At 43.4% G+C, this 17655-nt stretch overlaps 1 protein-coding gene across 2 annotated transcripts in view; it reads left to right on the top strand.

Annotated features, from left to right (window-relative positions):
- The first annotated feature begins 213 nt into the window (after positions 1 to 213).
- Positions 214 to 17655, top strand: part of VOPP1 (VOPP1 WW domain binding protein) — a 175474-nt gene continuing 158032 nt past the window's right edge. Inside the window, exon 1 of one of the 2 annotated variants that reach the window (XM_061395687.1) lies at positions 214 to 601. In XM_061395687.1, coding sequence (XP_061251671.1) covers positions 548 to 601 — 54 coding nt within the window. In that variant the 5' untranslated portion in view covers positions 214 to 547. The remainder of the gene's footprint in view (positions 602 to 17655) is intronic. The other variant, XM_061395686.1, reaches the window with a different exon arrangement.

Here is a 17655-nt window from a genome sequence, read left to right on the forward strand (position 1 = left end):
AAAGCACCACATTTAAGTGAGAGATGAGGCATAGGGAGCCTTCCATTCTCGGTCTGCCTCCTCATCCTTTGGCCATCCTTGCAGTCACACGTGGGGAGGGTGTACCATCCCACGGTAAGCGCAGGGATGAGAGGGACGAAGAACCTGCAGGCACACAATAGGTTCATGTGCCTCCTTGGAACAAGCCTCACACGGCGGAGACTGCTTCTTTTATAAACCTTACCAGGTCTATTCAGGGGTGACACGACGGTGTCTTCGGAGGGAGCAAACGGCTGGCAGCTTCCCTCCACTCGCCCTGCCGCGCGACTTGCCTCCTGGCTCCTGGCGCGTGCACTCTGGAGGGGAGGACCCTTGACACTCCTTAGCTGAGCCGGGGGCGCGCGAGCCGGGGGCGGAGCGCGGCGAGGGCGGAGCGGCTCATCCCGGGTCCCCGCTCGCCCGCTTGTGCCTCTGGGTCCCCAGGCTGGGATCCCGCCCGCCAGCCCGCTGGCCGCCTTGCAGGGGAAGTGCTACTGACCCGCGCCTGTGACCAGGAGGACGTGCAGCCATGGACAGCCTGGCCTGGAGAGTGGCGGCACTGCTGCTCGGGCTGCTGGTGGAGGTAGGGCCGGGCCGGGCGGGGTAAGCGGGAGCAGCACCGACCGTCCTCAGGAGCCCTGGGGGCCGAGGGACGAGAGCCAAAGGCTCACCGACCCGCAAGAGCCCCGGTGCGGAAGGCTCTGGGCCCTGGTGACAGGGTCGCCCGAGCCCTCCCCGCTCTTCTGATGGCCCTCAGTCCCCCCGCCCCGCATTTATCGTTTCTCGCGAGTAGAGAGGACTCAGGAGCACCCTTTGCGCGCTGTGCGCCGGTTCACCCCCCGGGGCCTCGGCTCTGGTCTGGGTGAGGGTCTCGGGTGCGGTGCAGGCAGAGATTCCAGGCGCCCAGTGGTTTGGGGCTTGGGGCTGGGGCGCCGCCGGGTCCAGGTGCGACCGCGCGGATGCGTGGTTGTGGGAAACGTCACGGAAGCACGAGTGAAATGGCGGGACAGAGCAGAAGTCCTCGCTTGTGAAAATGGAGCGCAGTCTTCAGATGCGAGAGAAAACCTCCGAAGAGATGGCGTGGTGGGTGTGGCCTTTTGGCGCCGAGACCCGGGACTTGTTGAAGCGACTACGGAGGAAGCGCCGGTAACCGCAACCTCGTGGAGACCTCGACTGCCCACTGCTGGAAAGGGGCTCCCTCGGATGGGGTCACCCCCTCCTTGATAAAACGGATTCTTTAAAATGTGAGCTGGGGGGTAGGTACTGGGGTGCAGTGTGGATTAGGGCTTGTTCCATTCCTTGCCTGGCTTCATTATTTTAAAGGAAATTATTGTTAATGAAGTCTAAGTAAATGGAGGATGAGTATCTTACGTTTTCTATTTTAGGTAGTACATCTCTGGAAATGACTCCTTGGTTTTCTTCATTTGTAAAGAAATACAAGTTATAAAATGTTGGGAGGGAGAGCCTTAGCTCTCCTGCAAGAAAGGTTAATGGAAAAGTTTCTTATGCCAGGCGCCACCATAGCAAGACTTCCTGTTTTTGTTCCTGTGTCCCCTGGCTAAGTGGTTAAAATTTTCCTGGCGTGCCCTCCACTTGAGTTGTCTTCGGTTATTCAGAATTTTATGACCTTAGGAATAACATCCTTTCTGTGATCACCAGACAGATAATGGAGAAGTGAATCTGACACCACTGTTCACATAAAAAGGCATGCATCTGTACTTACACGTGCAATCCGCCCCCCCCCCCCAACTTAAAAATCAGCACTTGGTGAAATAATTTACACTAAAATTTAAATAACTGAATTGATGCTTTCACAAAGTCGATTATCTAGATGGTTGGTAATTTTTGTTTTCATGGGATCATGCAGTGTAACCCATTTTTACATGATTGTCCCAAGCAGCTATTTTGTTTGTGGTAGAGGGGTGTCTCTCTGTGGCATTAAGGAGATTTCTTTCTAATTTATCACATGGAATCTTAACGCATGAGTTATGTATCTGAGATGTTTTCATCTTTAGTGTGTTGCTCTGAATTTCATTTAATATTGGTTATCAGGACATTTTTGATGTTTTTGAAGTCCTGAATCACATACTTAAATGTGCGATTTCTGTTGCTGAGTATGTGGAAGCAAAGAGCTGTTTTCAATTTGAGGGTATAAGACAATTAAGGGAGATGTTGGGAAGCCTGACAGCCAGCTGCAACCTGGGATTTTCCTCTTTGTTTCTTTGTTCTGCATGCACTGGTTTCATTGCGGTTGTAGTGTAGTTGACCATAAACCACCTGGCGGCCTTTTTGCCCTCTGGGATCCTCTTCCAAGCCAGAGTCACTCTGGGTTGCTTGGGGCGAGGGTGGGGAAGTGTGTTTGAGAGAAGTCCTTGAGCAGGGAGAGTATCTAAAAGCTGTTTAAGCTGTTTAAGAAGGGATTTCCTCCAGCTGCTTCACTTCCTTAAATAGAAATTCACTTACCTGTTAGAGAGCTAGACTGGATGTTTGTTTTTTAATTAGCAAACACAGAGTGCCTACCCTGTGTCAGGGATTGTTCTAAGCATTTAACAAATATTAACTCATTAATCTTCTTAGCAATTACTTTAATTCCCTTTTTTGTTTCAAATGGGAGATGATAGAGAGCTTGTCCACAGTCTCACTGCTGTGACATATGAGGGCTTGAGATGTCAGCACTAGCAGTGGCCTGACCACCCAGTGCTGTGTTGCTGCCTGTCCCACTGCTGGACACAGAGACGTGCAGAGAATTTGTACAGGTCTGTCCTGAGGCCAGTGATGGACTTGGAGAGGTATTGTCTCATGAAATGGGTAAGCCAACAAAATTCCCATTGGAACTCAGTTACATTTCCTTCGGGGACCATATAATTTAGCATCCAAGCTATGACACTGGAGAGTGAAGGTGGGGACTGTCAGCAGTCATGTCTGCACAGTTAGGCAGCAGCAGGACTGTCCTGGAAGCCCCAGTATGTGCTCACCTGAAATCCCAGGCACAGCTGTTGGTAGAAACAGGCTGGGGGTGGCATTATCCCTTCCCCGGGAGACTTCAGGGAGCTCATTACTCAAGTGACCTTTTCTTTCCGTCAACTTGGACTTGCCTGTGAACTGCATGGGAAGCCAGTGAGGACCCTTGTTACATCTTTTCTCCTCCCCACTCTATGCCAGCCTTGTAGATCCCAGGCACATAGGCCGTGGGGGAGGCCACAGAATAGGGGAATCCCAAAGCTCTTTGAGGGTCATGAAATTCTAAACTTCTGTGTTTTTCTTCTGTTCTCTGGTTTCTGGAAGGCCCTGCTAACAATGCCTGCAGGAAGAGTGATGGTGTGAGCTGTCCCCTAGTAACTCTGGTGAATTAATTCCCAGTGGCCTTCACTGGGCTGCAGCAGCACCTTAGAAACTGAAAAAGAAAAGCAGTTTCAAAGCTAATTATGCCTTAGTAGAACCTGGGGAGTCATTAGGTGCTGAGCATATGTGCATATGGGCTTTTGTCAGGCTGTGTGGTTTTCTGGATATCACTGCAATCTCTTTCTAGAGGTCTGGTTGTTGACACTTTGTTAGATACTGAGTAGTATTTGTTCTGGGTTCTGTCCTTTCTGAAATGAGCCCAGAAATGTGTAGTATATTATTCAGTATAAAATAACCCCCGTGCCAGGGCTGGGGACTGTAGGCATCCATTCACAAGGGAAGAAACTCTGTACTGTTATTTTATTTAAGAGACTGGCATCAGTATCTTTCTGATCCTCCCCTGGACCAAAAGCCGGAAACCTTTAAGTGAGGCCGCCATGTGTTTCAAGTTATTCTGGCCAAAGAACATCCCTTCTTGGGCTAGAAAAAGGAGTGGTCTTCTCTTAGAGACAGTTGGAAAGGGAACATTGTCTCTTGAAACCAGGGAAATTAACAGGATTACTGAGTATTTTTCCAAGTCCATTGTATTTTGACACCCAGGAGTCTTGAAATTAGAACCAACTCATGTTTAAGAGTGTTTTTTGTCTCATGCCATCTGTTTTTTGTACCCTGGAATTGCAATGAATGTGGCAGCCCCTGGATGCCAATTTTCTGAAATAAACCAGTGCAGCTGTCCCTGAGCAACATGCAGTTTGAATGAAAGAGAAGACTGTAGGGAGTTTGTTATCTCTGGAAGCTCTCTGGAGGCTAGGTGATGAGGATGAGAGGTGGCAGTGGTAAATGAACCTGGTGGGAAGGACTCCACTCGGAACTGCGGGAACTGGCTCCTGGTGTAAGAAGAGGACCTGGGGCTCTGGGCGCAGACTCTGGGGCCCTAATTAACCTTGCATTCTTTGACTTGTGCAAACCTGTGAAGACCAGCTGGATGGCAGTGACTCTAGAAGTACATAGATTAAGCTAGTGGCCACTGGATTATTTAGCCATGGGCTGGCAAGTCATTCTCTTAGAACCTACATTTATCCTCTCAATGAGGTCTCTCAGATGTCACCCTCTTGATGAGGCCTACCTTGATCACTCTATATAAAATTCCAACCTAAATCTCTTCCCAGCACACTGGCTCTAACCTAAACAATTTCCTCTTTTCTATGTATTTATTCACTTCAAAATATGACGGAATTTACTTCTCACAATCTACACATTATAAAGGCAAAGGTTTTGATTCACTTGTGTTAACTGAAATATCCCAAACTCCTGGAACAGTGCCTGGCATACAGCAGGGATTCCATAAATATTTGAACAAGTGAAAAGAACCATGGGTAATGACCCTGGAGGAGGGAGCTGAATACAACTTCAGTAGGAGAAGGGAAGGTAATGTATTAGCTATGACTCTGAAGGGTCTTTGTGTGCTAATCACACAAAGAGCTAATCATTATGTGAACACCTGTAGAGATGGAAACTCACTATCTCTAAAGCAATGTATCAAAATTTTGGATAATTTTAGTTGTTAAAGTTTTCAGTTGTATTGAGTAGAAATGTCTGCATTGTTTCTACCTGGTCCTAGTTCTATATCCTTGTGCTTTTCAGAAGAAATATAGTCACAATGACAGCCCTTCAATTGAACACAGCTGTGTTGGTCTCCATGTGTTCTTCTCTAGGTTTCATTTCCTTCTGTCATTTCTCACAAGACATGGTTTTGAATCATCGCATCATCCTCACAGCTACCCTTTGAAAACTGCCAAACTGGATGGACAGTGCTTAGGAAATTATCACTGAAAAACTGGTCCTAGAAAAAGACCTTGGAGTACAAAGTGAAGTTTGGCCTTAGAATACAAAATGAAAAAGGGCAAAGGCTAACAGAATTTTGCCAAGAGAATGCACTGGTCATAGCAAACACCCTCTTCCAACAACACAAGAGACGACTCTACACATGGACATCACCAGATGGTCAGTATTGAAATCAGATTGATTATATTCTTTTCAGCCAAAGATGAAGAAGCTCTATACAGTCAGCAAAAGCAAGACCAGGAGCTGCCTGTGGCTCAGATCATGAACTCTTTATCGCAAAATTCAGACTTAAATTGAAGAAAGTAGGGAAAACCACTATACCATTCAGGTATGACCTAAATCAAATCCCTTATGATTATACAGTGGAAGTGACAAATAGATTCAAGGGATTAGATCTGATAGACAGAGTGCCTGAAGAACTATGGACGGAGGTTCATAATGTTGTATGGGAGGCAGCAATCAAAACCATCCCCAAGAAGAAGAAATGCAAAAAGGCAAAATGGTTGTCTGAGGAGACCTTACAGATAGCTGAAAAAAGAAGAAAAGTGAAAGGGAAAGGCAAAGGAGAAAAGAAAAGATATATCCATCTGAATGCAAAGTTCCAAAGAATATCAGGAGAGATAAGAAAGCCGTCCTCAGTGATCAATGCAAAGAAATAGAGGAAAACAATAAAATGGGAAAGACTAGAGACCTCTTCAAGAAAATTAGAGATACCAAGGGAACATTTCATGAGAAGATAGGCACAATAAAGGATAGAAACAGTATGGACCCAACAGATGCAGAAGATATTAAGAAGAGGTGTCAAGAATACACAGAACTATACAAAAAAAGATCTTAATGACCCAGATAACAACGATGGTGTGATCACTTACCTAGAGCCAGACATTCTGGAGTGTGAAGTCAAGTGGGTCTTAGGAAACATCACTACGAACAAAGCTAGTGGAGGTGACGGAATTCTAGCTGAGCTATTTCAGATCCTAAAAGATGATGCTGTGAAAATGCTGCATTCAATATGCCGGCAAATTTGGAAACCATCAGTGGCCACAGGACTGGAAAAGGTCAGTTTTCATTCCAATCCCAAAGAAAGGCTAAAGAAAATCCTAAAGAATGTTCAAACTACTGCACAATTGCATTCTTCTCACATGCTAGCAAAGTAATGCTGAAAATTCTCCAAGCTAGCCTTCAACAGTATGTGAACCAAGAAATTCCAGATGGTCAAGCTGGATATAGAAAAGGCAGAGGAACGAGAGATCAAATTGCCAACGTCTGTTGGATCATTGAAAAAGCAAGAGAGTTCCAGAAAAATGTCTACTTCTGCTTTGTTGACTACACTAAAGCCTTTGTGATGGCACCCCACTCCAGTACTCTTTCTTGCCTGGAAAATCCCGTGGATGGAGGAGCCTGGTAGGCTGCAGTCCATGGGGTCTCCAAGAATTGGACACAACTGAGTGACTTCACTTTCACTTTTCACTTTCATGCATTGGAGAAGGAAATGGCAACCCACTCCAGTATTCTTGCCTGGAGAATCCCAGGGACGGGGGAGCCTGGTGGGCTGCAGTCTATGGGGTTGCACAGAGTCGGACACGACTGAAGTGACTTAGCAGCAGCATCAGCAGCAGCAGCAGCAAAGGCTTTGACTGTGTGGATCATAGTGAACTGTGAAAAATTCTTCAAGAGATAGGAATACCAGACCACCTAATGTGCCTCTTGAGAAATCTGTATGCAGGTCAAGAAGCAACTTTTAGAACCAGACATGGAACAATGGAATGATTCCAAACTGGGAAAGGAGTATGTCAAGACTATATTGTCACCTTGCTTATTTAACATCTATGCAGAGTACATTATGTCCAATGCTGGGCTGGATGTGCAAGATTGCCGTGAGAAATATCAATAACCTCAGATATGCAGATGACACCACCCCTATGGCAGAAAGTGAAGAAGAACTAAAGAGCTTCTTGATGAAAGTGCAAGAGGAAAGTGAAAAAGCTGCATTAAAGCTCAACATTAAAAAAATGAAGATCATTGCATTCGGTCCCATCACTTCATAGCAATTAGATGGGGAAACAGTGGAAACAGTGAGAGACTATTTTCTTGGGCTCCAAAATCACTGCAGATGGTGACTGCAGCCCTGAAATTAAAAGGTGCTTGCTCCTTGGAAGAAAAGCTATGACCAACCTAGACAGCATATTAAAAAGCAGAGACATTACTTTGCTGACAAAAGTCCATCTAGTCAAAGCTACAGTTTTTCCAGTAGTCATGTATGGATGTGAGAGTTGGACCATAAAGAAAGTAGAGTGCCGAAGAATTGATGCTTTTGATCTGTGGTGTTGGAGAAGATTCTTGAGAGTCCCTTGGACTGCAAGGAGATCCAGCTAGTGAATTTAAAGGAAATTAGACCTGAATATTCATTGGAAGAACTGATGATGAAGCTGAAGCTCCAATACTTTGGCCACCAGATGCAAAGAGTGACTCACTGGAAAAGACCCTGATGCTGGGAAAGATTGAGGGCAGGAGGAAAACAGGACGACAGAGGATGAGATGGTTGGATGGCATCACCGACTCAATGGATGTGAGTTTGAGCAAGCTCTGGATCTTGGTGATGGAAGTTGGTGATGGACAGGGAAGCTGCAGCTCCATGGGGTCTCAAAGAGGTGGACACTGAAGTGAGTGACTGAACTAAAATGAGAAAAAGACCACTCACGAGTGAATAAAACAGAGTTCAAAGTTTCATACTGGGAAAAAGTTTGATTTAGCTTTATTTGGAAAAAGCAAAGCCCAGATTATAAAATAAGTTAATTTTATTCTAAGTACTCATTTTTAGAATTGAATCAATGGGTGAAGGGAGGAATTATTTTTCTGGTAAAAGTCTGCGATGCATAATAGCATAGTCCTCACTTGACTTTGGAAGTTAGTGGCATGATCATATTAAGAATTTTTTCTGTTTTTCCAGAATTACTTGCTTGAGTAATCAATCCCACCATCTCCAGGTGGGGGCAGGAGGGCCATCTCCAGCTTCTCTTGGTCTTTTTTTTTATTATTAATATCATTCTGTTTTGAGCATCTGTGGGGTCACACAGAGTCGGACACGACTGAAGTGACTTAGCAGCATCAGGGGCATTATTAACAGGTATCTTCCAGACTTTTTTGTCTCTTCCATAGGCTTGGTGTATCTTTGTAAGATCTGTGTCAAGATCTGCAAGGTCACTTTGCCGCCCATCTGTGTGTTACTGGTGTTGTACTTACTTGCCTGTGATCCTGGCATGGGAGGTTGCCTATGGAGCTGCTCTTGTTAAGTGAGCTGGGGTGTTGGTGCACTTTCTAGAAGGAGTGAGTTCAGTGTTGTGTGCATTTTGTCATGCGGCCTTTGGCTTGACTCCCATCTCTTCCCCACTGGGACTTGTTTGAACAATAAGGACACCCTGTTCTGTAGGTGTGCCCTCGCTGGCACTGTCACAGCCCTTGTTTAGACCTTTTCGTTATGCAGATAAAATAATCCAAGAGGTTCACCTTGACTTTGCAGTGACACTTAAATCTTTTTAACATCAACTGGTGGTAACCCACAGATCCTCATAATAGTTGTAGAGCGTTTAGTATAATATTTAAAACCTGAATTGAGGACTATATATTCATTCTAATTATATTTTATGTTACTTCCTTCATCTCATCTTCTTAAGTCTGTTTAAATACTGTTTTTTAAAATCAGGTGTCCTTTATGGTTTTGTGCCATATATAGATTTCATTATCATACCATTTTCAGCTTTTCCAATGGAGTATTAAAAATATTAAACTGAGCCAAGTCAAACGTGGAGACTCTTATCTGGGTTGAAGTAGATTGAGATTTTGACTTGGAGAATACTGATGTCCTTAATTTTAAAAAGTCACAATTTAGCTTTAAATATGCAGTGTTGAAGTGTTTCCTTGGTGAGGAAAGAGACAACAAATGAAAGTCTAGAACTCCAGCAAGATATCTAAATTTGGGAGTTATTTTGTGCTCATGCTGCAGAGCAATTGAGAGCTTTATGCAAAGCTGCTGTGCTTGGTGAGTTGGACACGGTGGCCTTTGCTGGTTGGGGTTAATGAGTCAAGTAGTCAGCGAATACAGAGAGGCAATGAATATGAATATACATATTTTTTTAAGAAGTACATCTGCGTACTTCAAAGTTCTTGAAGAATACAATATCCTCAGACCAGAATAAAGAAGTAGTATCTTCTAAATCAGATTTGAAATAAGACATGTGATAGTAGTTAGTTTCTTGTTTAGATGTTCTCTTAGTCCATTTGAGCTGCTATAACAATACACAGAATACTACCTACTGGGTAGTTTATAAACAACAAAAGTTCTGGAAGCTGGCAAGTCAGTCAGGGCACCGGCAAGGTCCATTTCTGGTGAGGATTCTCTTCCTGGTTCACAGCTGGCACCTCTGTCTGTGTCTTCACTTGGTAGAAGGGGCAAGCAGTCTCTGTGGAGTCTCTTTTATAAGAGCATCTATCCCAATCATGAGGGCTCTGCACTGTGATCTAATCACATTCTGAGCGTTCCCACCTCCTAATGCCACCACCCTGGCTTTGGGATTTCAACATGATTTTTAGGGGACATAAACATTCAGAGCATAGCAGATGGCAACATGGTGATGTGTTGTGGAATCTCAGCTCTTTGTCTATTGTCTGGCAGGCTTTTGAGTGAATTACTTAGGTTCTCATCAACTCAATTGAGTCACCTGTAAGAAAAGAAGTGCCCCAGCTTTCCCAGAGAGAAGGTCTGGGAAAATTCACCACTTGAAATTTAGCTCTCCGCACAGGATAGACCAGCAGGTTGTGAATATCGTCACTTGTTTCTAAGCAAGGTTCTTGGCCCAGGTTCCCTGCCAAAATGGAGAGAGGGTTCCAAAAAATACCTTTTCTAAAAGAATGTGTACTTTTATTTATTTATTTTTGCATGTACTGGGTCTTTGTTGCTGCATGTGCTTTTCTTTAATTTGGGTCAGTAGGGACTACTCTCTAGTTGCGGTGTGCAGATTTGTCATTGAGGTGGCTTCTCTGGTTGCAGATCACAGGCTCTAGGGCACATGGGCTTCAATCATTGCAGCACATGGGCTTAGTAGTTGTGGCTCCCAGACTTTAGAGCACAGGCTCAACAGTTGTGGAGCACTGGCTTAGTTGCTCTGAGACTTGGAACCTTCCCGGATCAGGGATTAGACCCACATCTCCTGCATTGGCAGGCAGATTCTTTACTGAGCCACCAAGGAAGACCCCAAAATACGTTTTTGTTTAAAAATTGTGCTTTCTTGCCTTTTCGTTGATGTTGTTCAGTCTCTCAGCCGTGTCCAACTCTTTGCAACCCCATGGACTGCAGCATGTCATCCTGTCGTCCACTATCTCCTGGAGTTTGCTCAAACTCATGTCCATTGAATCGGTGATGCCATCAAAACGATGTCATCCTCCATTGTCCCAACTGTTCAAAAAAAGTGAAAGGAAGATTGTGATTATTGTCATCTTTGGCTCTTCATTGTTGCCCTGGGTAAAGCAATGAAAGAGTGCAAATAAATGTTCTCTTCCCCCTTCTATGCTGTCTGGATGGAGGAGCAGAAAGCAGCATCCACACAGGTCACACCTGGACTAACTGGGAAGTAAAGATGAGTGAAACCCTTTGGCTCTTTAGCTTGTCTTGGTCTCTTGGTGTTTTGTAATTTGTGACAGTTTTTTCGAAAGAATCAAACTACCGCTTCCTGGAGAGAGTGCGGGTGGGGAGTGTGTTTCTGAGGTGTGTGTTTCTGAGGAGTGTTTCTGAGGAGTGTTTCTGAGGAGTGTTTCTGAGGAGTGTTTCTGAGTGTTTCTGAGGAGTGTTCTGAGGAGTGTTTCTGAGGAGTGTTTCTGAGTGTTTCTGAGGAGTGTTTCTGAGTGTTTCTGAGGAGTGTTTCTGAGGAGTGTGTTTCTGAGGGTTTCTAAAAGTTCGTACTCATAGTACCTTGTTTCCATGTGTGTATGTGTGCTCAGTCGTGTCCAAATCTTTGCAGCCCCATGGACTGTAGCAAGCCAGGCTTCTCTGTGCATGGAATTTTCCAGGCAAGAATACTGGAGTGGGTTGCCATTTCGTACTCCAAGGAATATTCCTGACCCTGGGATCCAACCCGTGACTCTTGCATCTCCTGCACTGGCAGGGAGATTCTTCACCACTGTGCCACCTGGGAAGCCCACCTTGTTTCCTTAGTTAGAAAAAAAGCCGGCATGAGAAGCGGGGATGACAAGGGTGCGGGGTGTTTGAAACAAGGCCCATAGCCCCATTGTTCTTGCACTGCTGCAGGGTCTCTGCCCTTAGTTAAAGTCTCTGCTACCTCAGCTGCTCTCTACTGACATTATGTATTTCAAGCAATTCAGGATTCTTTTCAGGAACCTTGGTTTCTTTCTGTTGTTCTTTTTTACTAATTTCTGGTCACTTTCCACCTGACCATTTTTCTCTAGCTCAGAGTGTGTCAAAGTTTTTGTTTGTATACTCTCTTAAGGAACTTTCAGAAACTATATACACCTGCACATATTTTTTAACTTGACATGCAGTCTTTTATTACAGATTTTAAATGACTAATGAATTGGATTCAATGAGATGAATGGATTTGATCTCTTGTCTATTGTGAAAGTTAGCTATTGAAAATTAAACTAGAATAGCACTCATTGTATACAGTGAAATTTAAATACCAGTAGCCAGGACTTCCCTGGTGATTCTGTGGTTAAGAATCTGCCTGCCAGTGCAGGGACACTGGTTCGATACCTGGTCTGGGAAGATCCCACGTGCTGCAGTGCAGCGAAGCCCATGTGCCTTAACTCCTGAACCCTGTGTGCCTACAAAGAGGAAAAATTAAAATTTTCCGTAACCTCCTGCTCTTTCTGCCTCTGTAACTCAGCTTGCTTCTTGGAGTCTGGATCATGTAGGTCATGTAGTCTCAGAAAGTGGGGACTTAATAATACTTAGGAACAGGAGCTTATCTCACTCGCCCTTGTCCTGCTCTTTGCAATCGCCTGGCCCCTGCAAACCTGCTTAATCATGCCTGTCTGTGTAAAGGTCCAGGCATCCCCCTCCCCATCCTGACTGCTGTTCCTGCACATGCGAAACCCTTTAGTTTAAACCAGCCTATTAACAGCCAGTGTTGCCCACTATAATCTGTCTATAAAAACTCTGTAACCCCTTTGTTCAGGGCTCAGAGCTTGGAGTGTTAACTCCTCTGGGCCCGCTGGCGTAGTAAACCTGAGTTCTCTAACTCTCCGAGTGTGGTGCTTGGTTTCTTGAGTAGTGGTTTCTGCAACACCTAGAGCCCATGCTCTGCAACAAGAGAGGCTCCCACAGTGGGAAATCCACACACGACAACTAGAAGAGTAGCCCCTGCTCACCACAACTAGAGAAAGCCTGTGCACAGCCTTGAGGACCTAGTACAACCGAAAAAAAAAAAAATACCAGTAGCAATTTGATACAGATTATTGTGGAGGAAGAATGTCACCTGCGGTATCAGTAAACAAAGGATGTTGCGGCCTCTAAGCCAGCAGCTACTGCTGCCTCCCAGACTGTGCACCCTAAGGGGATTCACGATAGAGAAAAACAGGATACTGGCCCTAAATAGTTAAAATGCATAGCAAAGGAAGGATTTCAAAGAACCTAGACACTTGCATCTTCTCATACTTAGAAAAGTAGTAAATTCATTAACTTGAGATGCCAGGTTTTCTTTTTTTAAAAATATTTATTTATGCAGTGTCTTTGTTGCAGCCTGTGAGATCTTTAGTAGCGGCATGTGGGATCTAGTTTTCTGATCAGAGGTTGAACTCAGGCCCCCTGCGTTGGGAGCACAGAGTCTTAACCACTGGGCCACCAGGGAAGTCCCAAGATGCCTGGTTTTCTTCTGTAATCTTTTAATACTCTTAACTACATATTTTGGCTCCTCCCTTACCTCTTTGAAAGTCTTTTAGCTACCTGAGAACCTGTCTCCAGGGCTTACGTCCTCAGTATATCTGCTGAATAAAACAATTCTCAATTTCTAGGTTGTGCCTTATAATTCCTTTAAAAATAAATGAGTTCATCTTACAACATTTGGAAATATTATATCATATACTTTTCTCTTTAATCTTCTGTTTCCATTCTACTTCCCCCACAGAACTTTATTCTAATGAAATCTATGCTTAATAGTCTTTTTCTGATATCCATTTTTATAGCAAAAATATATATCTTGAGTTAATTTTTGAAACATTTCCTCAGATAAATCATTAAAAGATTAAAGAGTTATTATTACAGCTATTACTATCCATTTGATTGAAACAATATAAATATATTACAAACTGAATATTATTAAACAGAAAACCATTATTAAACAGTAAACATTTACTGGCAATACATTTCTGAGTGAGGTGGATGAGGGTTTTTTTGTTTTTGTTTTTCATTTAGATCATGTATCACTGGTAGAAATGGGAGAAGTTTCATGTTGAACTTCCTCTGAGTAATGTGCCCAAGCCTCATACTAAACTATGATCAGGCTGCTTTTCAATTTAATTAAAAGCGAAATATTTGAGAACACCTGAGGTGTAAAGTATGCATTGACGAGCGAAATATTTGAGAACACCCGAGGTGTAAAGTATGCATTGACGATGCAGTCTCCTTGATGGGACTTCAGCGAGGTTCTTTTGAGCTGTCTTCTTGACCAGCCCTGTCCTTGGCCTTGCACATCTGTCTGCACTGACCCCCATTTAGCAAGAATCTTGCTAAGTTATCCCCCAAGGGATAAGGGTACCTTGATATCCAATTACTTTGCCCTGCCTTCAGCAAGAATTCTCTTAAGTCAACTTAGCAAGAATGCCCCTCCCCTTGCTAGTGATTTTCCATCCCCTGACTCCCTCACTCTGCTCCTTGGCTATAAACCCCCTACTTGTCCTTGTTGATTTTGGGATTCAGCTCCATCACACTCTCCCCTGGGCTCATAGTCTTGAATAAAGTCTTTCTTAACATTCTAACATGTGTCAGAGGAATTTCTCTTTAAGAGAGTTGATACCGGTACGTGCAGTGGCCTTAGACAGATACCTGAACAGTTTTCAGTTCTAGACCAGTAGAGCCTGTAAAAGTAGGAATGAGTGGGAGGTGTGCCTTGTTTTGTAGAGAGGAGAAGGGGGATTCTGAAAGGGGAACTGGCACGGCCACTGGCCCAGCATCTTCCCCAGAGCGTGTGTTCTTAGGAAGGTCAGTTTCAGGAAAGAGGGCCCATAAGAAGGTCTAGAGATTACATTTTTAACAGTATGTGAAATTGAGACCACAGGTTACTTGCGTTTACCACTTCCTTGCAGGAAAGGAACTGGTGACCACAGTCATGACACCTGGGCTTCAGTCAGCTGAGCAGGGTGTGAGGGGCCATCACTGAGATGGCTGGTCAGGCTGCTGTATGGTCAGCTCTGTGGGCAGTGGCTGTTCTTCTAGACTTCATCCTGGACAGGGTCATGCTTCTCTCATAGGACTGGAGGGGTCAGCCTCTTCATTAGGCCTCTGTCTGGTCCCTTTCCAAGTGTCACCATGACCTGCTATTGATGTATTTCATGAAACTGCCTAGAGTAGAGATAGGTTTGTTTATTTTCTTTTATTTCACTCCCACCCTTTCGATCAGAATTCGGTTGTGTGTTGGTCTAGCAAAGTGGGTGAGAAAGACCTGAAACAGGGGCAAGCACATAATGAAAAGACAGACACATGTAATTGGCAAGTGGGGAGTCAGGGGGCCCTCCTGCTCTCCATGGCAGGAGGACAAAATGGGCCTTTCAGCCCGCACTTTTATTGGCAGCAGTTACATGAGATTATTAGGGAATAGCTATACTGGGGAGCTTGATTAGCACACCGTAAAAGGGGAGTAAAGTTAAGGCTCTGCTGTTGATCAGGAATATCTTTTTTGTTTCCATGGGGATGGACGCAGGGGTAGGCAGTGAAGTGGAGCAGCGAGCATGTCCAGCCCGAAGATGTCCCGTTCGGCATGCTTACTAGGACAGTTACGAGGGTGCAGTTTGCCTTACCCTTGAGTCATGGGGCAGGTTCTGGTCTCTGCTCCACCAGGCTACAACAGTGTGTCTAGTTCTATTTTTGGTAGCTGGCTCAGGATCTCATTGAAACCACCATCTCAAAGAGGTAAGGGACCAGAATACAGGAAACTTTTACTATCTACTTAACACCTAACATCCACCTGACTTAAGTCGTCTGTGTATTAATACTTTGAGCACAAATGTAATTAATACCGTTAAGTCTTCAGAAGGAAACTTAAAGAGGTGTAAAGCTTTTCAATGAAGCCAGCTCCTCTCTGAGCTTGAACATTAACCTTCCCTTTGCTTTCTCCTCTGATTTTTAGCAAGTTTGCACTATCTTTGCTGAAAAGGTCTTAGGACACTAAAACAGCTCTTTCTTTGATAGTCAGCTTCACCAGTGATGCCAGGGTCTGGCATTGTCCCTTTAGCCTACTGTGTTTTAGGCCATGGTCTGAAATCCTTACTCTGTGGGGTCATTGGCTACAAGGGGGCTGGAGTGAAAGAATGAATGGCTATGTGGGTGAAGGTGGGAGGTGGGGAATTTTTCAGTGCAATGCACAGTCATGCTGTCTCTGTACATGGTTGGAATTGGCATTAGCAGAGCATTTACAGGTGGCAGGGCCCATCCACTGATGAAAGCAGAAACCTCCCATGAGGTTTCGTGCAAGGAAACAAGTTAGCAGGTATGAAACACTCACATAATTTGTATGTGTTTACATTTATTTCCCTGGGGAAAGTTTAAAGTAAACATTTGAGAAAATAATAGGATTCTCTTGTGTGCCTCTAATTAGAGTCCTTTAATTAGACTATATTGATTAGAATGCTTTCAACCCTAAGTGTTGTTGTTGTTCAGTTGCTCATCATGTCCGACTCATTGTGACCCCATGGACTGCAGCACGCCAGGCATCCCTGTCCTTGACCATCTCCTGGAGCCATCCAACCATCTCATCCTCTGTCGTCCCCTTCTCCTCCTGCCTTCAATCTTTCCCAGCATCAGGGTCTTTTCTAGAGAGTCAGCTTTTCGCATCAGGTGGCCAAAGTATTGGAGCTTCAGCTTCAGCATCAGCCCTTCCAATGAATATTCAGGATTAATTTCCTTTAGGAATGACTGGTTCAATCTCCTTGCTGTCCAAGGGACTCTCAAACACCACAGTTCAAAAGCATCAGTTGTAAATTTGGTCCACTGGAGAAGGTAATAGCAAACCACATCAGCATTCTTGCCTTGATAACCCTGAGTAACAGGGTTCTGTCTTTGTGGCTGCATTGTGGGTTGTAGCAATCCTTCATGTTATGCAAATAAACCAACTTCCACAGCTCTCTGTGAGGACATAGATGTATTTTTTCTGTTCTGGACCAGCAGTATGACTTGTTCCCCGCAACCCCCTGCCCAGTATTTCTCAATGTGAAACTCTTGGATGAGGATGGTATTGGATCAGCATTTTCAAGTCAAAAATCTACACAGTGATTCAGATATTAACACTCAGATATAGAAAACTTGCTAGCATGTGGCGTTAATTACTTTTTGAAACCTCTTACATTTGAGTATTTTTAAAACTCTCCAACGTTATTTACTTTCTCTAATTTATAAGTGATGATGGTGAAGATGTGGTAACTAGTACTTACTGTGTTTTTACTATGTGTCAAAGACTATTTAAAAAATTTTTTGATACTTTCAAATTTTCTTGTTCTCTTTTCTTTCGGCTTTACTGAGGTATACTTGACAAATTAAAATGATATATATTTAAGGAGTATAATATGATGATGTGATATGTGTATATTTGTGAAATGATCACCACAGTCAAGTTCATTGACACTTTATTACCTCATGTTACCTTGTGTGTGTGTGGTAAGAACATTTAAGATAAACTCTTTTAGGAAAATTTCAAGTACAATTTTATTAGTTTCAGTCATCATGCTGTATATTAGATCTCCAGAACTTATGCATCCTGTGTAACTGAACTTTTATACCCTTACCAACACCTTTTTATTTCCCTATCCTCTCAACTCTTGCAACCACCATTCTACTCTCTGCTTTTATGAGTTTGACTTTCTTAGATTCCACATATAAGTAAGATTATGTAGTATTTATGTTTGTGAGTTGTCTTATTGCACTTAGCATAGTGTCCTTCAGGTTCATGTAGATGTTAAATGACAAAATATTGTTTTTTAAGATTGAATAATCCATTATACATAAATGTTGTATATTTTAAATAAATAAATTTAAATAAGTTAACTTTGTTTAACACATATATTTATTTAAATAAATATACATATATGTAAATACATAGAATGTAAATTACTATATTAAATTTTATTTCACCTATATATGTATTATATATAAATATGTTACGTATACTGTATAACATATTAATATTATATATGTACATATTTTTTCTTTATTCTTCCATTGATGTACACTAG

Source organism: Bos javanicus, chromosome 22, assembly GCF_032452875.1.
Source record: "Bos javanicus breed banteng chromosome 22, ARS-OSU_banteng_1.0, whole genome shotgun sequence".
NCBI classification, from domain to species: domain Eukaryota; kingdom Metazoa; phylum Chordata; class Mammalia; order Artiodactyla; family Bovidae; genus Bos; species Bos javanicus.